This window comes from Ochotona princeps, chromosome 11, assembly GCF_030435755.1.
Source record: "Ochotona princeps isolate mOchPri1 chromosome 11, mOchPri1.hap1, whole genome shotgun sequence".
NCBI lineage: Eukaryota > Metazoa > Chordata > Mammalia > Lagomorpha > Ochotonidae > Ochotona > Ochotona princeps.
Genome location: NC_080842.1, coordinates 57436285 through 57463845, shown reverse-complemented (window position 1 = coordinate 57463845; position 27561 = coordinate 57436285). Strand labels below are relative to the sequence as shown.

The 27561-nt window shown below is 40.2% G+C and overlaps 1 protein-coding gene across 4 annotated transcripts in view; it reads left to right on the top strand.

The window, feature by feature from the left end:
* The window catches only part of STIM2 (stromal interaction molecule 2), a 126387-nt gene that overhangs the window by 40918 nt on the left and 57908 nt on the right, over positions 1-27561 (top strand). For all 4 annotated transcript variants that reach the window (XM_058670241.1, XM_058670238.1, XM_058670240.1 and 1 more), the window contains exon 2: positions 6102-6232. In XM_058670241.1, coding sequence (XP_058526224.1) covers positions 6102-6232 — 131 coding nt within the window. The remainder of the gene's footprint in view (positions 1-6101; positions 6233-27561) is intronic.

The window sequence follows — 27561 nt, the reverse complement described above, 5'->3', positions numbered from 1 at the left end:
TGCTTGTCCTTCAAGCATCAGTGTAGGGGCAGGCGTTTAGCCTGCTGGCAGAACTGGCTAAGAGGCTCACATGCTGATTAGGATGCCTAGGCTCCATGCTTGCCGGCGGCTCCTCTAGCTTCTGCTGTGTTAGAACTTGGATAGCTCAAGTCATTATGTTCCTGCCACTCATGTGGGAAACCTGGGCTGAGGAGTTGAGTCCTATGCCCCCTCCCCGCCGTTGTGGGGTTTGAGAGTGCTCTTTCTATGCCTCTCAAGGGGAAAAAAATCCATGTAAATGTCACTTTCTACTTAGAATCCTTTTATTGCCGTGTATGTAGATATGACTACGTCTTTGGTTTTACCACCCTTACATATTTATTCAGATGTCTCATTGTATTTACTTCAACTACTTTGTTTTTTATATTTCTAGATTCTAACCTGAAGTTTGGCATTTACATAGTTTTAAGATAAATTACTTGTGTCTATGATTTTACTTACTTGTATTCTAATATTTACATATGTTTGTATCATTGAATAAATACATGTTTTTGAGGTAGATATTAGGAATAAAATATTAATATAGTATGGGCTTATAGTCATGTTTTGGGTAGAGTTATGATACAAAATAATATATTAAAATGGTTTGTTCAAGGGAAATTTGAATTGAAGGTGAGATACATTATCAAAAGGAAAAGAAAATATAGGTAAATGCAAATATTTTGGATTGTGAAGATCATCCCAGAAGTGTATAGTGATCCCCTTCCATGGGACACATTTCTGCCATGTCCTGACTATCTCCTCTGATTTCTTCTCTGATCCTGGTATGTTTATGTTCATTATCCTGACACTTGAGCATGGATTTGAAGATCTCAAGATGTGCTTAGAATTTCAGATATCTTTTTTTAAAAAGATTATTTATTTATTTATTTATTTATTTATAGGTATATTTACAGAGAGAAAGAGAGACAGAAAAAATTCTTTGGTATGCTGGTTCACTGCCCAAATGCTGTAACAGCCAGAGCTAAGCTGATCCAAAGCTAGGAACCAAGGTCCTCTTCCGAGTCTTCCACATGGGTTCAGGGTCCCAAGGGTTTAGTCTGTCTTGCACTGCTTTCCCAGGCTTCAAGAAGGGAGCTGGATAGGAAGTGGAGCAGCCCAGGCATGAGCTGGCAGACATGTGGGATGCTGGCGCTTGCAGGTGGAGGATTTGTTGAGCCATCACACTGTCTCCCTAATTCCAGATTTCATTTCTGGATGTGTGATTTTTTTTATTAATTACATTGCATTATGTGACACAGTTTTATAGGTACTGGGGTTCCCCCCACTCCTCCCCTAACCCTCCCCCCATGGTGGAGTCCTCCACCTTGTTGCATAACCACAGTTCAACTTCAGTTGAGATTCTTTCATTGCAAGCGTATACCAAGCATAGAGTCCAGCATCTTATTGTCCAGAGAAGTTCAGCGGCTTCTTGGGGAGACCATCTCTGGTCTAAAGGTAGATCCCGCAGAGTATCATCCCGATCAGTTAAAAGCCCCAACATAACATCAGCAACAATTTATAATGTTATGGAATTAATTGACATAGTATTGAGTAAGCAATATATTAAAAAAAATGCAAGTTCTTAACCACATCCTATGACTTCTTCATTGACATTTCAATTTTAGTTTACGTACAACCAGGTTCTATACATCTTAAAATGGCTATAGATTACTATTCAGTTGTCTCGTGTCTATTTTCATTATAGTATGTAGCATTTTATTGCGTTGAAGCATAATTTTGCTGAACCTGGCTCTTTTTTTTTTTTTTTCGGGAAATCTAGACTGGCTTATAACTCTAACAAGACATATGTCAACAGTTTAGGTGCAGAACAATTTTAGGAGGGGTGTGCAGAGAAATCCTCAATGCCCTAGGGAGGAGTAACTAATCTTTGTGTCCCACCTAGTGAGGTATAAGTGAATCCATGCTGACCGTTTCCTGTCTGATTCTAAGCTTTCCTTGTTGTTCTCTGTCTATTCTAGATTGTTTGTTCGTTTGTTTGTTTGGTTATTTGTTTGTTTTGAAGGGTGTCCAGAGCGATCCTGATGGTCATTGCCAGAGAGGGTGTGTACCCAAAGTTGGAACCAAGCGAGGACCCGAGAAAGCTCCCCTCCCTAGTCCCAAAGGAAGTTTACTGTTCTTCTGTTTCTGTGGACCGCTCAGGGCTCCTGGCTGTTGTTCTGATGCCCTTGGATCCTGTGAGGGAGGATTTGGACTTATTCCATCCCATGTGGTAGTGGATGTGTGATCTTAAACAAGTTATTGCTCAACCTCATTCCCTTTACTTGAGAAGGGGGTTAATACTTGCCCCATCCTCAGTGTTAGGGATTAAATCGCGTATGTAAAATATTATAGATTCCGGGCCCGATGTGATAGTCTAGTGGTTAAAGTCCTTGCCTTGTACACCTGGGATACCATATGGATGCTGGTTTTAATCCCAGCAGCCCCACTTCCCATCCAGCTCCCTGCTCGTGGCCTGGGAAAGCAGTTGAGGATGGCCCAAAGCCTTGGGACCCTGCACAGGTGTGGGAGACCCGGAAGAGCTCCTGGCTCCTGGCTTCGGATTGACTCAGCTCCAGCCGTTGCAGCTGATTGGGGAGTGAATCATCAGACGGAAGATCTTCCTCTGTCTCTCCTCCTCTCTGTATATCCGCCTTTCCAATAAAAAAATACAATTGAGTCCTAGAATGTAGGTTTTCTTGTTAGTGAATTAATTTTAGTAGTCATTTATTTACGAAAAATCACGTTTTTTCACTTTGAATAGAGGAGCAAAAGTGGAATTTAGTAGAAACGTTGATTTCTGGCTTTTGCTAATCTGGTTTTGTTGCAGGTGATTCTTTTTCCTCAGTGCAAAATGCTGCTTCGATCCCTAGAAAGACTTCTCATATCATGGAACATGGTGAGGGCACTGAGGGGAGGATGTCTTACTGCTGCATTGTGTGTCCGGCACCTAGCCCAGGGCCTGGCAGACTATAATGGGGCACCTCAGTTGATATTTAAAGGAGGAAGGAATTCCTTTTAAATGAGAAAGCACTCTAGGTATGGAGAACATGATGGGAACATGCGCATTTTGTGAAGGTAATAGTTGTCTGTGACTGGCAGATGAGAATAATTTTAGCAATTGTCTTTACAGTCATTATGATGGATACATTATAGGCACAGCTGTTTCATAAATAAATTGTGTATTTAAAAGGAAATGTATGCCAGCAAATCTGAATTAAAGTGATCTCTTTTGCTCAGTTACCGTAGAAGGGAAGAGCAGAAAGAAGTGAAAACAGAGTAGGATATATATAATAAGAGTTCATAATTAAGTAATTGTATCTTAAAGGAAATAAGACATTTTTGTGGAGAAATAGATCATCTCACTGTATCCTCTGCTTCTGCTTTTACTTCTGCTGTTCCAGCCTGGCCAAAAGCCAAATACTAGACTAGTCTAGATTGTCTACCTTCTCCGTCCCTTAGAGGCATGGCTGTTGACGGCTGCCAGGATTCCCACTGCAATGCCCCACAGCTGTGCCTCTCAGTCTTCCCCTCATCTGTCTTCCAGTGTCACCAGATCTTTCTGTAATGAATTCGGTTATGTTAGTCTGCTCATTGAGCTCGCATAGTCTACAGAATAAAAATCCAAATTGCTTAGTAAGAGAAAGTGTTTTTAGAAATCTAGCCTCTTACCACTCTCTTTCTTCTTTTCATGTGCTGTCTGTATTCACATTGAACCGCTGGTATTACTATGTGCTCCATGGTTTACTTAAAAAAAATGCTATTGAACATAAGACATTTCTTCAGGTGTGATCTTTGACTACAGATCATCTTGAATTCTCTAAGTTTACCTCTTTATGTCTTAGTCCATTTAAAGCAAAATGCTAGCCTGTCCTTTTTGACTTGAGAAGCACGGAGAGCACCCCATCACTGGCTCACTCACCCAGTTGCCGAGTGTTAGGACATCAGTCCAGGTATACCCTGTGGGTGCCAGGGATGCTACCGCTAGAGCCATTACCTGCTGCTTCCCAGGATACGCATGAACAGGAGGCTGGAATTGGGAGCAAAGTTGTGATATATTCATTTAAATATTTACCGATTTTCCTTTTAAAAAATGTTTGAAAGAGTTACAAAGAAAGAGGGAGGGGGAAAAGAGAGAGTGGTGGAAAGAGTGAAAGAGATCTTCTAGATCTGGGTTGGTCCACAGCCAGGAGCCAGGAGCCAGGAGCTCTAGCAGCATCTCCCGTGGTGGCGCAGTAGCCCAAGCACTTAGGCCATCTTCTGCTGCATTCCTAGGTGTGCTAGCAGGAAGCTGGATTGGTAGTAGAGCAACCAGATTTCCAACCAGTGTGCATATGGGATGCCTGCGCTACGGGCAGGGGCTTTGGCCACTGTGCAACAGCCACAGTCCCACTTGCTTTATTCTACATGAGATGACTAAGACACAGGGCAAGTGATTTGTCCACAGTTCATTGACAGCAGTTCATAACAGGGTTAAAAATAAACAGATTTTTAACTACTGATGATGAAATAACAATTATGGCTAATCCCTGTCTGTTAACAGCATTGAACTTTATCTGTAGAAATGAAAGGATATTTTAAAAAACACTATGGAATAGAAATCCTTTGAAATCCATTATATTTCTTCATAATATGCATTTTCCATGAAGTTTTCTAAGCCCCTGAAATATCTGATGATATTTTGTTGTTTCAGGTTATTTATTTGAGGGTGAAGAAAGGGAGAGACCTCTACCTGCTGGTTAATTTTCCAAATATTCGCAGTGGCCTAAAATCTGACCTGGGCCAGACAAGCTGGTAACCAGAGACTCAGCTCATGTCTCCTTGGTAGATGCTGGGAACCCATATACTTGAACCATCATCTCCCGTCTTCCTGGGTTTGCACTAGCAGGAATTAGAGTAGGAATGAAAGCTGGGCACCAAATCCAGGCACTCTGGAATGGACATGGATGTACTAACCACTAGAACACATGTTTGCTTCTGATAACATTTTAAGAAGCTATAATTGGGGAGTGCACTTGATATAGAGGTTAAGGTCCTCCTTGCAGTGCCCACATCCAATAATGGACTGTTGGGGTTTGCATCCCAAATCAGTGTTCAGTTCCAGCTTTCTGCAGTGCACACCCGGCGAAGCAGCAGGTGACGGCTCAAGCAGCTGGACCTCAGCCGCCCAGATGGAGTTTCCAGCCTGACCAAACCCCGGCCATTTGGGAGAGTGATCCAGTAGATGGGAACTGTGTCTATCTGCCTCTCAAATAAAGAAAAAATAAAAATAAATGAAAGAATATTAAGTTCCTGGAATTTGTCAGTCTACTGGACAGCCAGACTGGGAGTAAGTGTGGCTGTGGCAGTACTTTTCCATTGCACTATATGAGTTGTTCAGTAGTTAGGTCAACAAGAAGTAGTTTTCAACAGTTTAACTTCAAGCCATAGAAAAATACAGTATGTGTTCTAATTTGTTAATTTTTGACAATCTAAATATTGGAATTACCACATAATTCAGAGGAGTTTGACCAATGCCTTAGGGAAACATGAAGACCAACACAAAAATAATCATTTGTTTTCTTATTTAACCTAGGATATTATATGTATATATATTTAAAAATGTGTGTGGATTGTTAGATTATCTTAAATAGAAGATGGAAAGCAGAATTGTGAACATTCTGCTTTTCCTTTTCTGGTTTCTTGGTTCCTTTTTAAAATTTACAATTTAATTAAACTGGATTGTAAAAGAATAGCACTTTATATTCTGTAATTTTTAGTTTTTTTATGTAGGGCTGTTGTGACTTTTCTGTAAGGAATAATTAATACATACATAATGAGTTGTATAAGAAGAAATGGCTCAAGATATGGAAAATTTTAGATATAATTCCTAGTTGCAGTTGGCTAATATTGGAACTGGATTGTTTTCAGTGAGTTGTGTTTCTGTTTTACACTTTGGATATAGAGAATGGTAGGCGTTTTTTAAGCCTCTAGTTAGAGTGAGTCTGAAGTTGAGTTGCTTGTTTTTTTCAGCTACGTTCTGTAGTCACGCATGGCCTGAGTTGATATTGGGCAGTAACCAGTTGCCCGTTTCTGTGTTGCAGATCCCTGCATGACACTGAGTCCACCGTGCTTCACGGAAGAAGACAGATTTAGTCTGGAAGCTCTTCAGATGATACACAAACAGATGGATGATGACAAGGATGGTGGAATTGAAGTAGATGAAAGTGATGAAGTAGGTGGAAAACTTCTGGTTTTCTCTTAGAACACAATGGCCAAGTTTCTGGGCTTAAGTTTTTTTCTTTATTCCTCATAGACTCCTTCATTTTCAGCATCTTCAGTTTTAGCTTTTTCAGTTTAAGTTTTGTCCTGTGCATTTACATTTTCACGTCTTCCCTCCACCTCTGCCCCTGCCCTGCATGTCTGTATAGGTCTTGCTGATTTATTATTATTATTATTATTATTATTATTATAATCTTCTATCATATTTCTGGATCCTGTTTGGTTATTTCAGTTAGTTATTGCCGCTTTACAAATTACACAAAACTGGTCAAAGTGACAGCAGTTTATTATTTCAGCTTTTCTGTTCCTTTAGATATGGACTGAGGTCATTGGGAAGTGTATTCACTTTGGAGCTGCTGGGCAGGAGTCGTGGAGGCAGCCTGATATGATCTCTTTCTACATACCTGTCATTATTCAGAAGGCCAGCTCAAGCTTTATCCTGCAGGACAGCTGGCTTCCAAGTGGTAGTGTTCCCAGAGGACAAGTTCCCGTGCGCAAGTGCTTATCATGTCTCTGCTGCCAATATCAAATTGACTGAAGGCAGTCGTTTGGCTCAGATCAGAGTCTACATGGGATATTACCCCTGACACAGATAACCAAGAGGTGTGCTTTGTTGGAGGCCACCGGCTTAGTTGTTTGCTATACCTGCTGTTTAGTTTTAAAGCTTTGCCATCTGCTTTCCAGCTCAAGTTTCACTCTAAGTTTCTTAATAGAAAGTTTTCTTTTTCTGTGTCTGTGTTCTCAGTTTAACCAGAACCTTCGGTCATTTTTCAGTCCTCTTGAACCTTTGTTGTGTTTATCTCTGTTGAAATATTTCTTGTGTATTTATATAATACTCAGTTACATTATTTTCTATGCCATTATGAAACGTTATGTATCAGGAATATCCTCTGATAACCATTGTTATCTAACAGTGAAATTGTCTGAATGTTGTTTTTTTGGCATGCCCCAAACATTCATGTTGAGAATGGTAATCTATTTTCAGTTACTTCTAACTGAAGTCTAAGCCAGTTCACACTCTGACCTGAGTTTTTTGCTTTCTGCCTGCCATTTTTATGGTGCTGTTATTTTGATTTAAACTTAGTACTTGTGAAAAACAAACAAAACAAAACAAACCCTTCAACTCTCCAACTTTAAATTTCTTGGAGTAGGTATATGGTGCATAAAATTAAGTTACTGCTTGGGTTGTTTGCATCTTCCCACATTGAAGATGCTTGATTCTAGTCCCAGCTGCTCTGCTCTGCTCCAGCTTCCTGCTAATGCAGAAGGCAGCAGATGATGGCTGTAGTACTTGGATCCTTGTCATTCACATGGGAGATCCTGATTGAGGCCAGGGTCATGGGTTTGGACTGGTCCAACCCTGGCTGTTGTGGTAGACATTTTCGAAGTGAACCAGTGGATGGAAGCTCTCCCTTTCTCATCTGATTTCCTGTCTTCTTCTCTCTGCCTTTCAAATAAAATTGGGAAAAAAATATCTGGTCATTCAGTGGCACTTTTTGGCCGAGCTGGGTTTAAAGCTGGGAGCAGAGAACCAGTTCAGATCTCTCAAGTGGTGCAGAGGAATCCAGTTACTTGAGGCATGACTGTTGTGTTCCAACATCTGCATTAATTGTGGTACTCCAGTGTGGGGTGTGAGTATCCTAATTGGTGATTGGTGTCTTTTTTTTTTTTTTTTAACACTACTGATTCTGCTTATTTGGAAGCCAGAATGACAGAGAGAGGAGAAACAGAAGCAAAGAGATCCACCATCCACTGAGTCATTCCCCAAATGACTAGAGCTGCTGTGTCTGGGCCTGGCTGAAGCCAGGAGCCTGGAACTGCATCCAGGTCTCTCAAATGAGTGCCGGCACTTAAACCATCCCTTCTTGCTTTCATACATACATCTGCAAGGATCTGAGTGGAAGCAGAGTTGCTGGGGCTCCAATGAACACTGCAATGTAGAATTCTGGTGTCTCAGGTGTAGACTTACCACACTAAGCCATTTTGTTGGCCCCTCAGTTAAGATGTTAGTGTTAGGCTAAAATGTTAAGCTAAATGCCTCCTATTCATAGCATTTATTATAGAATGTATTTTATTAGAAAAAGTTAAAACTGGAAATGTGTATTAAAAATTGAAGTCTAGGATTCTGTTATGATTAAATTTTTATTTAAAACCATAATCCTTCTATATTTCTTTAATATAATGTTTCAGTGCAAATTTAGTATTTCTTGATGCTAGTACCGAAAAGAATGTAGAAATCTACTGTCTGATATGAATATTAAGCCTTTGAAGCTGAGATGTATTGTAAATGTAAAATGCACTTAAATTACATAGAGACTGACATGGTGCAGTTGGTTAGGCTATATGTTTGCCTGCATTGGTTGCTTGTAGTGTTAAAATACAATGTTTCCATTGTTGTCACTTAACACTTCTGAGAGCAAAAACAAATGAAATGAGTTCCTGGAGCTCAGAGGTAGTTCTATTAGCCCATATATTTCTTGAGTCTGTTGTTATGCACTTGTATCAGTAAAAAGCTTTTGACTCTGTACTCCAAATTGTTATTTTTTAAAAGATTTATTTCTGTATGTATCTGAAAGGCAGCTTTACAGAGAGAAGGAAACACACAAACACAGAAAAAGAAGGAAGAGGGGAAAGGGAGGGAGGGAGAGAGTGAGAGACAGAGAGAGTGAGAGCCAGCCAGCCAGACTGACTGACTGACTGACTGACCGACCTACCTTCCGTTTGCGGTTCATTCCTCAAGTGGCCATAGTGGCTGGAGCTGGACTAGTCTGAGGCCAGAAGCCTGGAGCTCCTGGTTCCTGACACAGGTACAGGTGCCTAAGGTCTTATGCCATCTTACCTGCCTTTTCAGGCACATTAGTCGGGTGCTGGATTGGAAGTGGAGCAGCTGGGACTTGAACCAGCATCTATAAGGGATGCTGGCACTGCAAACAGGGGCTTAACCTACTTTACCATGGCATTGGCCCCTTTAAATGGCTCTATATAAGTATTCTGTATTTGTACTTAATGTATTTTCCATGTATATAAACATACAATTACTGCGTTAGTATTAATGCCATTTCAAATATTCACAAAAATACAAAATAAAAAATGAGATTAAATATAGATATAAGTTGTAATATTTTCTCCTTCTTAAGTGGATCCAATTGTATTTCCTTGTGGGGGCTGGACAGTCCCTCTGCTTCTTCGCTGATGAATGTAAAGCAAGGTCAAGTTTTAAATCATACAGACTTCATTCCAATTTTATCACAACAGACTGGCATTTTTTCAAGAAAGGAAATTCCAGAGAGATACTGCTAATGATTTTTTTTATTCTTCTCTGCTGCTGGTTGTCACTGTATGCAAGTTTCTTACACATAAGACTTCAAGTACTTTTACTTTTGTGATGACCACTTACTTACCATGATTCCAGTAAGAAGTAGTAATGTAAGGAATGTCAAGAAGCTCACTGTGTGCCTTTTTGGTTGCCTCTCTGTTTCGTTTTGCTTAACTGCAGTTTAAAATTATATGAGGCCCCATCCTGTCTTCTCCCCTTTCCCCTGTCCCATCTGTAAACATGTGTTTTGGAAGTAAACTAGGGAAAAGGTTGGAGCATTCTAATACTTGATATTTAATTTAGGAACTGATGAAGAGCTTACAAGATTATTGTAGCCAAATCCTCGGGCCTCAGTGGAGAGGAGTAGATAAAAAAGGAGTTGGCTCAGTTCTGAGAACTTGTTTTAAGGAATAGAGCAAAAATATTTTTCCTGGATCAACAGCAGTATCTTCACATGAAAATGTGTTAGAAAGGCAAACAGCCAAGCCCCAGCCCAGCCTATTTGAATCAAGAGCACAGGGAGGAATCCTGTAATCTCTTTCAACAAATCCTCTGGGACGATTCTGTTGGCCACTGAAATCTGAGAGCCATCAAATTAAGCCTTCTGGACACTGAAGAGCTTGAATTCTTTATTTTGACCTTTTGGAACTCAGAGTTACAGATCCTGTTCCTTTTTTAAAAATAATTCTCTCCAAGAAGAAATGGTTCGTGGTTGATTCTTTGTACTGTAATAAATGTTACTGTTTTTTCTTTATACTTTGATGACTTTTTTTACATCAGTCACAGTCCATTGACTACTGTGAAAGTCTTGAAAAAATATTTCTATTCCTGTAATTGGTGATTTTGCTTTTGACAAAGTCTACCTTGAATTTTTCTTTTTATGTTCTAGGGAAAATCAGGCAATTACTATAAAGCAAGGCAGTACTTGTATTTTTCTGGGATGAGAAAGGGCTTTTGATTATTAAGAATCGTTGTATAACTTATTGAGACAGATCTTAAGAAAGTGTCTTATTATTTTATAATTAGAGTATTTCTTATATTATGAATCTGCCCTGTTTCAGCATATATTGAATTGAATATCCACACTGTTATGTCATGCCTTACAATTATGCTAACTTTCCTGGGCTCACTCCCGATCTGTTGATTTTTCAGCTTGTTACCAACTGCTGCTGAGTTATTTTCCCATTTGTGACATTATAATTATACAAGGACTGTGCGTGACGATCAGGATTTCCCAGGCACACGAGTCATATAGTTACCCTCATCTTTTGGTTGACCACAGACTTCTGCTTTCTGTTGTACTGTTGGCTTATATTTTGTTCCCTCACCAAGTCTATTAAATGGATCTGAGTGTTGTTGACAGAATTTGTGCAGTTAGTAAACCTTGGACCTACTTCAGATTAGTGCATCACTCCAAGGCTGTGAATATTGCACAGCATGTTTTCCAGTAACATGACAGAGACACTCAGAAATCTTCCTGTTCCTTTTTCCTTTTGCAAGTTAGATGATTTTTTTCGTCTTTTTAAATTCTTCAGATGAAAAATGTTTTACATTACACTAGTACTCGCTGATCCTTTCATTGATTTTTCGAACATATTTTTAGTGATAGATTTTATTTTGGCTTTCTGAAAGCTCCTTGCTTTTTGGGAGAAAATTCTTTCCCTTGCATTTTTGAGGTGTAATTGACCAAAAAATGTATGTGATTATGTATGATTTGATACATGTATCAAATGTGAGGTGATTACCAAATTAAGCTAAGTAAAACATATGTTGGCTAGTATTGTGGCATAGGTAATGAAGCTGCTGGTAGTGATGCTGGCTTCCCTTGGGGGCACCCACTTGAGTCCTGTCTGCTCTGCTACTTATCTGGGACCCTGCTAATTGCCTGGGAAAGCAGCAGAAGATGGCCCATGCGTTTGAGTCCTTACCGCCCACATGGGAGACCTGAAAGAGATGCTCTACTTCAGTCTGCGCCAGCCACAGCCCTTGTAGCCATTTGAAAAATTAACCAGCAGCTGGAAGACCTCTCTCTGAACCATTGAGTTTCAAACAGACGGTTAATAAATAAATATTGTGTTTAATTCAAGGTTAGGAAATCTTGTTTTTTTAAAAAAAGAACACTGAGATTAATGAAGAGCACGTTTGGGCTTAAGCCTTTTTAACATAGGCTATTTGTGCCTGTGGACATTGATTTTCTGTGGAGTTCCTGAACAGAGGACACAGTTTCAGAAGTGTTACAGAAATTAATTATAGTTACATATTTGAAGAATTAGTAGTACCAAACTGCTTTTGAAGTTTCAAGTTTTTGAAACATTTTCTAATTTTAACAGTTTTAAGTATTTTGCCATTATATACTTAATATGTAAATGCTATCTGTACATATACACTAATTTTTCTTTTTTTTTTTTAAACACCCACCTGCTCTTTTTTTTTTTTAAGATTTATTTATTTTTTATTACAAAGTCAGATATACAGAGAGGAGGAGAAACAGAGAGGAAGATCTTCCATCCGATGATTCACTCCCCAAGTGAACCGCTGATGCGCACCGATCTGGGAACCTGGAACCTCTTCCGGGTCTCCCATGTGGGTGCAGGGTCCCTTTGCATTGGGCTGTCCTCGACTGCTTTCCCAGGCCACAAGCAGGGAGCTGGATGGGAAGTGGAGCTACCGGGACTAGAACTGGCGCCCATATGGGATCCCAGGGTGTTCAAGGCGAGGACTTTAGCCGCTAGGCCATGCCGCCGAGCCCTAATTTTTCTTGAAAATAGGTTTGTTAATATAAAATACAAACTCTCAATACAATGATCATTAGAGTGTGGAAAGAAAGATTATCATGTAGATGCTATAATTCAGTGGAGACAATATTTACCACTATTTATATATCAAATGATACAACACCCACACCATTTTTATACTTTGTATTTATATTAATTTCTACATGTAATTGTAAATGTGATATCTTTCTGTGTCTGGTTTTTTTTCCCACTTAGTTTAGCTATTTCTAGTTCCATTCATTTTGTTGTGTCAGTTTTTTTATGGCTGGCTAATAGTATGTTGTATATTTTTTATTTAGCTGGTCTTTAGTGGATGGACATGTAGGATGGTTCTGTGTCTTTGTTAGTGTGAATTGGGCTGCTTTAAACATGAGAGTGCAGGTATCTTTTTCATATGCTGACTTCATTTCCTCTGGTTATGTTCCTAGAAGTGGTAAAGCTGGATCGTATGGCAGGTCTATTTTTGGTTGTTTGAGGAATTTACATAGTGTTTTCCATAATGGTTGCACTAATTTGCGTTTCTACTGACAGTACATTAGGGTATCCTTTTCTCCAAAACTTCACCAATGTCTGTTAACTTTATTTATTTATTTATTTATTTATTTTAGTTTTGGATAGTAGGCATTCCAACTGGAATGAAATAATAAACATGAGCATATATAATTTTTTTTTTTAAGATTTTTATTCATTTTATTACAGCCAGATATACACAGAGGAGGAGAGAGAGAGAGAGGAAGATCTTTCGTCCGATGTTTCACTCCCCAAGTGAGCCGCAACGGCTGGTGCGCGCCGATCCAATGCCGGGAACCTGGAACCTCCTCCGGGTCTCCCACGCAGGTGCAGTGTCCCAATGCATTGGGCCGTCCTCAACTGCTTTCCCAAGCCACAAGCAGGGAGCTGGATGGGAAGTGGAGCTGCTGGGATTAGACCCGGCGCCCACATGGGATCCCGGGGCGTTGAAGGCGAGGACTTTAGCCGCTAGGCCATGCCGCCGGGCCCTGAGCATATATAATTTTGACATGAGGGTTTACAAATCGTTTATACTGTTTCATATAATTTTCAGCAGTGTTTTGCATAGCTGGCCATGACAGGTGGTGGCCATGTATATAGGCTTAGACCAAGGCAGCTCTTTAGGTCACATAGTGTGCGTGAGGAGAGTTCACTCCCCATAACATGTTTCCACATGTTCTTAGGGTAGGTATGGTTCTCATGGGTTGAGATTATAGGTAGTACTTCTAAGACACGGGGACAGGGTAGGGAAAAAGCACTAAAACAAAAATGTAGGATACCTAATACGCCATAGTGAGTCACCCTATCTGGATTATTGCGTGTTAAGGATGGATGAGAAGAAAAAAAAAACTTGCTTGATTTTTTCCTTCTTGCTTTTTTCCTGGCTCTCTAATTTCTTATATGTTAGTTTTTTTATACTCTGAGTAGAATATATTTCCATAAGATTATTGTCTTTGGGCCTCTTCTTCGTTTCAATTTTCTAGGACATTTTATTGACCATTTATATGGCCAGCCATAGCTTTGATGATCACTCTACAAGTGCTCCATCATGGATTTTGTATAGCATTCCAGGCTCAGAGTTGACTGGGACCTCCAACTCTGTGTCATAAATGCTAACATTTTCATTGCTTTTTCTCCTAATAACATTTTCCTTTCTAGAAAGTCTCATATGAAAAATGTCACTGCTTTCTCTGAAAAAAAGTTTCCTAAGTATGGTTTTTTACTTTGCTGATGACATTAGTTGTTTAAATCAGTTCAGTGTTCTAGTCTCATCTTTGCCTTCTCTGAGTTGTTGAATTTTATGATCATTAGTTGTTTCTAACCAGTCTTTCCTCTTTTTAAGTCGTTTGAGCCATTATTGCTTGGTAAAGATGACATAGTGTTATTCTCTCCCCTCTTTAGCAACTAATATTGGACCCATATAGTCCTGTGATTTTGAATCTCAGCATCCTTTACAGTTACTTGGGGGAAAAGCACAGGCCTGCCCTGAGGCTTCCATGTTCAGCAGTTTTGTGAAGAGACCTAGGAATTTGCCATTCCACCAGGTTCCAGGTGACCACACTGAGAATTACTTGTATAGTCAACCAGATAGAGTCTGCGCATCTTAGCTTGCCACTCACTGTCTTTTAGGGTCTGGCCATAATCTGCCTTTCTAACCCACAGTCATTTATTACACATCTTTTTTGTCAACTGTTGAGCCAAGGTGACGCAGACAGATGGCTTTTTCTACACATCCTGTATTCTCACACGTATGGCATCATTTCCTTGAGATTTTTCTGTCTCTCATTTAACTTCTTAAATGATAGCCACCTTTTAATTTTGATTTAAATGTTTTGTTCAGATAAGCAGAACCTTCTCCATACAGTGCTCCCTACTTTTTTCTTTCATTATTTTGCTACCTTCTCCCAACTGCGCTTTAAAGACAGAGTAATCCCATTCATTGCACTGTTTTGCCATGTGATTTGTTGGTTTGTGATTTTAACCTTACTTTGTTCTGTTTTATACACTTTATCTAGTCCAGTCTGAATTTCACTTTATCCCTTATTAGATACATAGTATATGTGTGGTGACTGAAGGAAATTAAACTGTATAGGCTATAGCTTGACAGTCTAGAATGTCAGCAGTTCTGTAATATATGTTTTTCACGCTGAAATAAATGAGTTTTACTTATTATCCTGGAAGTCATTAACAGAATATTTTAAACTTTTTTTCTCTAAAAAAATCAGTAAATGATAGAAAAAAGAAAGACATTAAGTTATACTATGTGCAAATTCCTGGTATCATTTAATGATTATTTTATTTGTGTAGTCCATGGTATTTATTATTATTGTTGAAAACTCAGATATACAGAAAGGAGGAGGAGAGACAGAGAGGAAGATCTTTCATCCGCTGGTTCACCACCTAAGTGGCTGCAACGCCAGAGCTGAGCTGACTTGAACCCAGGAGCCCAGAGCTTCTTCCAGGTCTCCCACATGGGCACAGGGTCCCAAGGCTTTTGGGCCATCCTTGACTGCTTTCCCAGGTCACAAGCAGGGAGCTGGATGAGAAGTGAGGCCACCGGGATTAGAACCGGGGCCCATATGGAATCTCAGCGTGTGCAAGGCAAGGACTTTTTTTTCTTTTTTTAAAGATTTGTTTGTTTTTATTGCAAAGTCAGATAAACAGAGAGAAGGAGAGGCAGAAAGGAAGATCTTCTGTCCAATGATTCACTCCTCAAGTGCCCATAACGGCCAGTACTGCGCTGATCCGAAGCTGGAAGCCAAGAGCTCTTCCAGGTCTCCCACGCGGGTGCAGGGTCCCAAGGCTTTGGGCCATCCTTGACTGCTTTCCCAGGCCACAAGCAGGGAACTGGATGGGAAGTGGATCTGCCGGGATTAGAACCAGCACCCAAATGGGATCCTGGTGCATTCAAGGCGAGGACTTCAGCTGGTAGGTCACTGTGCCAGGCCCCAAGGCAACGACTAACCACTAGGCCACTACACTGGGTCCTTTGGTACGACTTAGAAGTTTATTATTATTATAAACAACTGGGCCCAGTGCAGTGGTTCAGTTGGCTAATCCTCGGCGTACAAGCACCAGGGCTCCCTTATGGGTGTCATTTCAAATCATGTTGTGGCTGCTGCACATTTCATCCAGTTCTCTGTTTGTGGCCTGGGAAAGCAATGGAGAATGACCCAAAGCCTGGGAATTCTGCACCTGCGTGGGAAATCCAGGAAAAGCTGCTGGTTCCTGGCTTCACAGAAATTCAGACCTGGCTTATGGGGAATGAACCAGCGGATGGAAGATCTTTGTGTATCTCCAAAACTGCCTATCCAATAAAAATCAATAAATCTTAAAAATATATGTATAAAAAGAACGGGGCTTGTCCCATGGCATATGTTAAGCTTCCTCCTACAGCATTGGCATCCCATGTGGGCACCTGTTTGAGTCCCTGCTGTTCCGCTTCCAATCCATTCCCCTGCAATGTAACTCGGAAAGCAGCTGAAGAACTTGGGCCTCTGCACACACGTCTGGGAAACCTGAAAGAGCTCCTGGCTTCTGATGAGCTCAGTTCCTGCTGTTGCAGCCATTGGGGAGTGAATCAGTGGGTGGGAGATCTCTGTTTCTGTCTCTCCTTTTCTCTCTAGCTCTGACTTTGAAATAAATAGATCTTTAAAAAGTAGAACAGATATCAAGTATTTCATAAACTTTTTTTGGAAAAATATTTATTTTTATTGGAATGACAGATCTACAGAAAGGAGAGACGAGTAAGATCTTCCATCTGCTTGTTTAGTCTGCAAGTGGCTGCAACAGCCAGTGCTGAGCCGATCCAAAGCCAGGAGCCTGGAGCTGCTTCTGGGTCTCCAGTGTGTGTGCAGGGTCTCCAGGCTTTGGACCATCCTTGACTGCTTCACCAGGCCGCAAGCAGGGAGTAGGATGGGAAGTGATGCAACCGGGACACAGACTGGCTCCCATTTGGGATCCTGGTGGATGCAAGGCGAGGATTTAGCCCCTAGGCTGTTGAGCTGGGCCTTCATATATACAATTCCGAGAAGACAACTGTATCTCCAACCTTCCTTCCTTCACTCAGTCCCCACCTTCTTCCTTTTTTAAAAAAATTTTTGCAATAACATTTTACTGCATAATCACGGTCTTAATGCATCATTATGGCATTCAGCAAGTACGGAGTAGAACACCGTTATTCCACAGGAGTATAGACAAGGGCTTTAAGCAGTAATCAAATCATAAAATCACAGTTTCATTCCTTTACATTGGGTTTCTTTGGAACTGTGACATCTCTTAATAATTTGCTTTCTTAGAAATCCTGAGAGTGTAATGGTGCATTTAAAAGCAAATAGTATATTCTAATAGATAAAATTGTAGTTGTATAAGATACTGAATTTCTTAAAATTTTTAAAGATTTCAGATGTATTTTTCTTAAAATGTAATGCAGAAATTTTAGTTTGAATTTTGAAAATGCTACACAACTATGTAAGCATCACCCTAAATGAGAATAGAACATTTTGATGAACGCAGTTGAGAACCAGAACATTGTTTTATGGAAGACAGTGAAATCTTTGTAGAATTATTGATTTTCTTTTTAATTCTCTGTCTCTAGTTCATCTCCCATACTTTGTGTTACAGTGTATTTAATATCTCAGTGATATAATAGCTGATGAAAGATGCTGGGGTTGGGTTTGTGAAGTTTTTTGTCACATTGTTAGAGAATATGTAAGCACTGGGACTGCCCATCTGGGTTTGTTTCCACAGACTCTGTCTTCTGCCTTATTCCTGAGAATTCACTGTTGTGTTCCTTGTAAAGTAAATTTGTATATTGTATCTCTTCTGTACTCCCTGCACTATGGCAATGCTCTAACGGTTTTTCTCATCAGCACTGTATTTTCCATTTTCTCTGAAACTTTCCTGCCTTCTTGAACTCTGCCATTATTTTTTTCCACCTTAGGAGCACAGCAAAATAACTTTTCTCACTAAGCCTTTCTCCTTTCCTGATTGCCCCATTCTTTCTTCTTCAGTTATTACGAATTCCTGAGAAGTACTTGTTCTCTGTTTGTCACCTCTTGCCCTTTCGTGAACTCGCCGCCCTAGCTGTTCTTCCTGTGCCCTGTGCTGCTGGGCAGGAATGGTTGTCAGTCTCACATCCCTCACCAGTGACATGATATACTTTGTCTTAGGGTCACTTTGTGTGCCACACATGCTAGGTAAACTTAAAAAGAAAAAAAGATGTTCTTACAGTTCTAGAGGCCTAGAAGTTGAGGCTTTCAGCTGGCAAGGGCCTTGCTGTGTCATCTATGATAGAAGTCGTGGATGTAAGAAATTGAAAGAGCCAGTGAGAGAGAAGAGGAAGCAGAATTCATTTGTATATATCCACATTCCCTGAGTAATGGCATGCTTAGCTCACAGAAGCTGTATTGCATTCATTTCACTTATTTCATATTATTTCTTGTTTTAGTTTCTTTACTGAGTTCCATGTACACATTTTTTTGTACTGATGTCCTTGGTTGTTTTAGTCTGTTTCTAGACTTTAAATTCCCTCTGTTCGTTGGAGTCTTTAGGTGCAGATTTTCACATCTTCCTATATCAGCATCTCTCTTCAGTTGGATATCTCATAATCATTTTAAGTGTTCATAATTGAGTCTTAGTTTTCCTCCATGACTCATATCACTTCTCTCTTGTCCTCATTTCTTATAGTGTAATTCCTGTTTAAACAGCTGCATCATAAAATTCCTCAAGTGGAACAAAGGTTTTAGCCTTAGCCCTACTGTTTTGTGTTTGCATCTGCCATGAGTGATTGTTGCCACAATCCATGAATTTGTTAGAGGCTGAAAATGCCAGTATTTTAATTCTGTTGTTCTTTTTATTGGAATTACTCAGTGTCTGTCTGTCTGTCTCTCTCTCTTTCTCTCTCTCTCTCTCTTTTTCCTTTCTTTCTGTGAAAGGTAAAGTTACAGATAGAAAGAGACAGAGAGGTGTCTTGCCTCTGTTGCTTCACTCCCCAAATGGGGCTGTAACAGCTGGAGCCTGGTCTAGACGAAGAGTCTGGAGTTTATCTGGATCACTTACCTAGGTGACAGGGGACCAAGTGCTTGGATCATCTGCCTTCTCAGGAGCATTAGCGGGATGCTGATTCTGATGTGGAGCAGCCAGGTCTTCAACTGGAATCCATAATGGATGCCATGGGTGGCTGATGTTGCAGGCAGTAACTTAACTCTCTGTGTAACAACACAGGATAAATGCTTGACTCTTTGTGGTGTTATGTAAGATGTTTATTCTATGCACAAAGATCTTTTATTCATCTTGTACCTTTCTGACCCCTAGCGTCTGTCTCTTCAACTATTTCTTCAAGGACCTCATTGCTTTTAGTGGGATTCAGCATCTGCCAGACCTCAGTTGAGACACTAGCAGTGCTACATTCGTCATTGTTTCTGTGTCTTTTCAAGAAGTACTTTGTAATTTTTTAAAAGGATAGTATGGACTTGACAGATTTAGTATTACAGGGTTTCTTTTTCTCTAACTTTATTGCTCTTATCCTCATGTTTTCCTGTGATCACACTGCAAGCTCTGATTTTTATTTGTTAGATTTATCCCTGAGAATGCACACAACAGTCTGAGGATAGTATTAGTAATGAATGTTAACAACAGTGATTTAATTACTGAGAACAGCTTTAAACCTTTCTCCTTCATATCTTTTGTATTTATAGAATGTATCTCATTAAACATATGTGATTCATGTTAGTGGGGATAATTTTTAACTTTATGTTTTTACCACTCATAAGTTCAGTTGTTATGGTTTTACCACTCATAAGTTCAGTTGTTTAATTTCACTTATGACTTTTAGAGATTAAAAAAATTTTTTTTTTTTAGTTGAGAGAATGATGAAGGGAGGCTCTTGCATCCATGGGTTCACTTCCCAAGCAGTCATCATGACTGCCATGCTGTGAGGGTAGGTGCCCAGAACTCTGTATCTCCAGCATGAAGGTCCGGGACTGAAGCACTTAGGTCATCATCTGCCATCCTTCCCAGACACAGCATCAGGAAGCTGAGTTGGAAATGGAGCACCAGTACTAGAATCACCTTCCATAGTGAATGTGCGTGTTCAAAGTGACTGCTGAAAATTGCTGCACCAGGGCCTGTTTTCTAATTTCTGGTCCCGCATGCTAAGAAGTATGTTATTTGAGCATTGAAATTTAAAATTTATATTTGTATTTGAAATAAAGATAGAAAGATAGAAAGATAGATAGATAGATAGAGAGAGAGAGAGAGAGCGAGACTGGCTGTCTTTTACCCACTAGTTCTCTTCCTAGATGCCTGTAACAGTTAGGGCTGAACAAGGCCTAAGCTGAGAGGCTGGGCCTCAGCCTGTGTCTGTGTGGATGATGAGTGTCTAAATACCTGGGCCAGTACCTGAGCCCTCTCAGATGTTGCCTTAGTCAGAAGGTACAGTCTGGATCAGAATGGGACTCAAACCCAGTTATTGGGACAGTGGAATATCATAACTAGTCCTAAGTGATGGTGCTAGCAAGGTAGGAACATTTTTTATTTGAGAGCTATATATTTTTAGATGATTTTGGCTTCAAATAATAGTAGGTTTTAAAGTGGGTTAAGCAATGAGTGTAATATTTGAAAATACAGTATTGTGAGTCATGGGCTTGATGGTGTCAAGGTTATTGTAGCAGTTCAGTGATGTGCAAGGCCCTATTAGCTGTTTTTCCATTGACTCTCTTCTGATTGATGATGACTGCCGTAGCATCATGCCCTGTGCCCTTTTGAGATAATGTCAAAAGTGAGGATGTGGTGAGGAGGGTGTTCCACTTCTCCTCTGCCTCTGTTCTTTGCTTTATCTAAAGAGAATGACACACATTGCCATATATAAAGTACTTATGGAATAGACATTTCATGGAAGAAGAACGAATGATTAGCGAATGTCTCCAAATTAATAAGCTCAAAATTGTGAAATTAAAAAATATATATATATTACGTTTGATTTTCCAAGAGATAATGACTGCAGAACTGTGTTAAATTTGGAACTCTTGCATAATACTGTTGCTAGGAGGAAACGTAAGTTCACTCAGCGTTTCTCAGGACAATGTATATATCATGAGCCTTAGAATTGTGTGTCTGTCTCTAACAGTCCAGCCTAAGGAAATGATTAGAGGTTGACAATAATATCAACAGGGATTTCTCTGTTGCATGAAAAAAAAAATTGATACTCTGTAAACACTGCATAGGAGAGACATTGTAGGGGAAATAAATCCCATTCTGATAAGCTGAAATGTAAAGGGAAGCATGTTGGGTGTCAGGACTCCAGGCCTGATTGGTGTGGTTAGATTCACGTGCTGAAACAGTTGTTGGTCAGAACTGTATGTCTCATTTTCCTTTATTGATTGTGTTTTTAAGCTGGTTGTTCCTGTGTGGCAGCCAGATAGTCATCAACAGCTCCAACTCATAAATCTCTTGGTTTTGTAGCCGCCCCCTCCCCACCAAAAAAAAGCAGAACTTACTTGGCCAGGTGTTTCAGAAAAATGTGCTGGCTGGGTCGCATTTTGGCTGTACTTGTTTTGATGCAGTGTCCCCGCCTCCAGCAGTGTTGTAGTCACAGGAATAGGGACATTCTTGTTGGTCAGGTGTCCTCAGTTCTCCACAGAGGAAGCAACTTGGAGACGAGGAAAATATGGGCATGAGACTGCAGGAAATAGTGATATTCATAATGATGACCTTGAACATATTTCATGTGTAAAAAATAATTTATGCTAGAATGTTTTCTACTAACAGTGTATAAAATTAGAATGCTTTGGCACTAAAAGCAGCAGCCTTCATTATTCTACAAGTGCCGTAACTTTCTGACATAGCTGGATAAATTAGCTGTTACTCTGCTTACCCTATAGGCGCCATAAAAAGTGTAATTAATTCATTAAAGTATAAATGACTAATGTTGGGGTAACAAAGGGCTAGTAACTTCTTGCAAGTTGAGTCTTTGACTAATGAAGAATACATTTAGCTTTTCAGAGAAATAAAAGCAAGAGAAATTACAAAACAGAATGAATATAGAATGATAATGAATAACCCATTGCGTACATACATAATGAATTGATGCAGTACAAGCAATGTATTTGTTGTTTCACACCTTAATCTGGCAATACCACTTTATCTTGATTTAGGATAGAATTATTTTTCCTTTTGTTATATATTATTATTATACTTTATTGCATGACACAGAATCTTGAAAGATTAATGTTTATACATTGTTATCTAGACTTTGTTATCCAAATTTTAGAGATATTTTTGAATGCTGAGTACCACAAGACTTTCTCAGAATTATAGCTGTGTTCATATCTCTAAGTAGCCACTTGAGAATTTACTGTTATGATCTGTTTGTGATCTAAATTATGGTCCTTTATTTCACAGGTTTTTGTGCATTTTGAAGTAGTTAATTAGCAATATTTTTGGTGGTTAGATAAATTGAGAAAAAGGATCTGTGTTGACAATTGCTACATAAATTTCCTTTTTCACTAAGAACTATCTAACTTATTACAATATTTATGTACAGTAAAATAAAGGCCACATAGTAGTTATAAAATTGGCATCCTGTTTACTTTCTAAAGAAATTGATACTAATCTTTAATCAGTTGCACTTGAGGAATAGTTCTCAGTTTTAGGTCTGTTTGCATGTGTTCCACCCTGGATCCCTAGTCTTGGTTCAGTTCCTTGTTGTTGAACTTGTTAACTCATGCATGTTAGCTCAGGTAGTGATTTTATTTTAAAAATATTTGTTTATTTGTTTCAAAGATAGAATTAGAGAGTGAGATAAAAAGAATTGATTTTCTATCCATTGATTGACTCCCCAAATGACTACAACAACTGGGTCTCCCATGTGGATGGCAGGGACCTGGGTATTTGTGTTATGTTGCCTTCCTAGGCACATGATAGGGAGTGGGATAAGAAGTGGAGTGGCATTTAAAATGCTGACATCCCTGGTGCTCCCATGTTATAGGTAGGTATGTCTGCTTCTTAGCCCTTCTGCTCATCCTGCTGTTGGCAGGCAGTTTTACTGCTTTGGGTTTTCTCCCCTAACGTTTGGTTATGTTCATAGGAACACATAAACATGTATACAATGCATTTTTGTTATATAAAACTTCATCAGACTGTTTGAGTCTTGTAGCTAATGTATTTCTGCAACTATATTAGATAGTTAAAATTCTAACATAAAACAGAACCAGTGATAGTTATTTCATTCTCAGAATATTCAAACTAAATGATTCTTTGACATGAAACAGCTTTCAGTTGATTTTAAGTAGAAACATCTTCACTATGTAAATTCTGTCTCACTATGTTCTCAGATCTGTAGAAGCTGTGTGCCTTGCAAAGTACCTTTCTTTGTAGACACTTTCACTTCTCTCTTCAACAACAAATTCACATTTCAGAGAAATTTGTTTTGATTTGAATGTGTTCCCCAGTGCAACAATGTTGGGAGGTGTTTAGGTCATTTAGTGTGTGTGTGTGTGTGTGTGTGTGTGTGTGTGTGTGTGTGTACATGAATGAATGAATGCTGCTTTCCAAGTAAGAGGTCACAGATTGTTGGCCCTTCACCAGATGCTGCTAGCTTGACTGGGGACTTTACAGCCTCCAGAAGTAGGAGAAAAATAAATTTTTATTCTTCATAAACAACCGAAGTTCAGATACTCTTGTCGATACAAAATAAGTCAAAACTGTTTTTCAGATACAGTTTACATTAGGAGTAACTTTACACTAGGAGTGTCTGCTTTAGTGTAGTTCCATGTTGTTCTCTGGGATTCCATGCAGTGCTTTAGGGCATCCAGGAAGTTATGAGAGTGAAAATGTACGTCAGAGTCTTTGATTTTTCTTTTGTAATATATTAGACAAGTAAGAACCAGCCATTATTTTTAGTCAGCCTGAAAAATTTTAAAGTGATCAATTGATAATATTTTATTAAAGGCTAGATGGCTATGTGTGTCTCTTTCTTGTTAAGAATCAATGGATACTTTTAAAAAATATTTCCATGTTGGTGTCACAGTTTGATAATTGTCCTAGTGGTGGGAAATTGATGTAGTTAGAGAATTTCCATTATGAACAATATTGGCAGAACACTCTTGAACTTTTTAGTTGTATGAGTGTTGCTGTGGAATAAATCCTGAAAAGCGGATTAAAGGCAATGAACATTTAATACTTTAATTGAAAATGTTGAAATTACGCTCCACAAAAGCTACATTTGTTTGTACTCCTGCAGGTGCATGGACGTGCTGTTTTCCACACTTGTGTAAAAGACATGTTTGGTTTTGTTTTCTGACAACGCTCCTGAAGTCACATAGGTCTGCTGTCGGATGCACGTATTTTTCCATGTGGTTTCATTTACAGTGCTGCTAGGTCTTAGAGGATTCCAATTTCCACTTTTCTGGAAATCCCTTTAGCCTTTCTAGTATTATGGAACTTACAGTGCTTAGTTATTTTCATTTTTATACTTCTAAAAAAATGTTTATTTATTTATTTTTTTGTCTTGCAAGAATTCTAGGTTGACCTTCCATATAGTGGTTCAGTTTATTGCTTCAGTTTCCAAACGACCAAGCAGCTGGGCTGCGCCAGGCTGAAGGTGGGAGTCAGGAGCTTCATTTCCAAATGAGAACAGGAAATAGAGGACAATTTGCCTTAGTGTCTGAACTCTTATTTTTGAGTTCTTTTTCATGACAATTTAGTGTAGTTATTTTGATTGTTAGTAGGCAGAGTAATTGAATCATGGGTTATTTTATTAGAGATACTTAGTTTATAATAAAAAATAATCCACAGTAATTGTGACATGAGTCGTGTAGGTCCTGTATTGGTTTTGAAAAAAAGCAATCTGATAATGCAAATTCCAAATTAAAAAAACCTTTGTTTTATAATATCTCAAGCCAGTTGATTGCATGCGTTTATTATCTACCTTAGATTTGTCTATTGAGTGATGAGTCAAATGAGTCAATATTAAAAATAATGTTAAAAACTCCAGCTATCTAAGAAAAGACTGTGATCTTAGTTAAGTAGTTTTGGTAGTAGTCATGAGGCCTCCTGGACATTTTGGTCTGTTGAGATTGGGCATTGGCTGAGGGTTTCGGAGTCTGTTAGCGCCGAGGATGGGGTTAAGAGTTGGGTTGGTGCTATAGCGACAGAGCGACACTGATAAGAGATGGGACAGGAGTTATGTTCCTGTCAAAGTACAGAAACTGGTCACATTAACCTGAGTTTTCTGTTAAAAGCTTTTTGAATGTTTGGATTTTAATATCTGCTGAATTACCTTTCTTTTTTGTTTGGTCAATAAATTTGTAGTCTTTATGGAAAAATCTTCATAGAAAATATGTTAGCTCTCAACAGTCCACTCTTGAGCTCTGAGAAAGCTTGCTCTTTTGAGCTGTCTGATCTTTTGTTATGGTTCTATATCTTTTTAATTTAAAAACATTAATTATTTAAAAAATTTAAATAATAAGTTCATTTTATTCTTGATAATGTTTACGTAGTTGAGAGGGATGCAATACATGGGTAATGTGGATCACCAGTTAGGGCAGGGAAGGTTGATAAACGGGGAAAAGTGGATGAGACAACTACCTCCAATCTCCTTTTTTCTTCTGGAATCTGGGAAAAGTGGAGAGAGAAACGAAAAGGGCCGCTCCCAGCAGCCCGACCTCATTAGTACCCAGGAACAAGGGATGACCTCTCGATGTCATCTCAGGGTCTTCAATGTAGACATGTTCTGAAGATACTGCTTAAGTGATTTTGATCTGAGATGCTGTTGATTTTGTTGCTGCAAGGCTGAGGAAATCCTTCCAGTGTCCATCAGCTGACAGTCCACATTAGCATCTCATTTTGCCCAGATACTTATCCAGGAGAGCTGTCCGATTTGTTCTGGCCTCCGTGATACTAGATGTCCTCTGTATGACACAATGAACTAGCTGTTATGTCCCCAATGAGCTTCTGACCATGGCGTTTACCGTACAGGTCTTAGCAACTATTGAGACCCAGTTGAACTCCACAGTCAGACCACAAATGCTGGTGGAGTTCTGATTCCAGTGGTCAAGTTGTTAGGTCTTCCCAAAGAAACATTGCCAGAGGTGTCTGCCAGACTGTGTGGTCCAGATCAATCCATCACCCACATCAGCCTATACACACTGGTGGTTGCAGTCGCCTAGTCCATTCTGCCCAAGCCCCATCTCTTATGCAAATCAATGGATGGTGCTGCCCAACCTAACTTGGCTCACCACATACTCTTCCCTCATGCATGCAAGTGGGAACTGCAGCCTAGTCAGAGTGACCCCCCAATAACTCCCTCTAGGCCCACTGTTAGACCTAGTCCCTGTGTATACCACTGTGTGCACCAGACTGGTTCTGTCTGTCCCATATCCCATATCCTATTCAGTTCTCATACACATTAATGTATGGAGTCCAGCTTGACCCCACTTTCCAGCTCACACTAATGCTGGTGGGTACCATCACCTATCTAGCCATGCCTGCCCCCAGTCTTGGTTCTCATGCTCACCAATGGGAGTTGCAGCCTATCAGGGAGGTGCCCAGTTCCCTACTGGGCTCACTGCCCTGCATTTTTCAGGTGTCCTGTGGTCTAGTCTGACGGACTTGTCCCAATTCCCAGCACTTGCCAACTGATGCTGCAGTGAAGCCCAGCCAGCCTGCACTTACTCTGGCTCATGCATACATCAGTGGATACAGTCACTTAGCCCAGCCTGGCTCTTCTCCAACCCAGCTAACATGCCGGCCAACATGTGTTATAACTCTGCCCAGCCTGGTCTGTGCCCATTCACAGCTCTCATGCTTACCAATAAGCACTAGCCCAGCAGGAGAGCCTCTGCAGCTGCCCTGCTTGCCTCACCCCATCATCCCAGGTCTTACACGTGCTGGTAGGGGCTGTGGCCTGGACTGGCCTGATTTGCCTCACCTCAGGATCTACCAGTAGATGCTGCAGCCTGATTCACCCTGACCTACGCTAGCCTACCCCCAATTCTAGCTCATGCTGGTGGGTGCTGCAGCCCAGTCCAGCTGATATTGTGACCCACCTGGCCTTTCTTCCTGTACCTCATCCAGGATCTCACATCTGGCAGTGGGTGCTACAAGCTGGTACAATCTGGCCTACCCATAGACCTGACCCACATGTATTCCAGTAGGTACTGTAACCCAGCCTGCTCTGGGCTGCTCCTAGCCTTGGTTATTGCCCTCATCTGCAGAGACAGCATTCTGAAAGAGGAATTCCCCAAATTGCCCTATTGGGTCACCTGTCAGTGGCAAATCTCAAGCACACTGGTGAGTCTGTGACCCAGCCTGACTTGGCCCACTTCCTGTCCCAGCAGCCTTGCTTGACCAGCCCATACACATCCCGGCTCTTACTGTTGGGTGTTAGAACCCAGCTACAAATGATCCACCCCTAGTCCCAGCTCTTACGTGATTCACTGGATATAGAGACCTAGCCCAGCCCGTCCTACACCTTCCCTGGCTGTTGTGAGCACCAGTGGGTACTGGAGCCTAGCCCTGTCTGGCAACCCCAGACCTAGTCCACACCTATGCCAAGGGATGCTACAGGCATGTCCAGCCCAGTTTGCCACTCATTTCTGCTCTAGCACTCACTTGTGGGAACCACAGCTCAGCAGGGGTGTCCTTGTTCTCTTAGCTCCCTGACCAGCCTTGTTCCCAGCC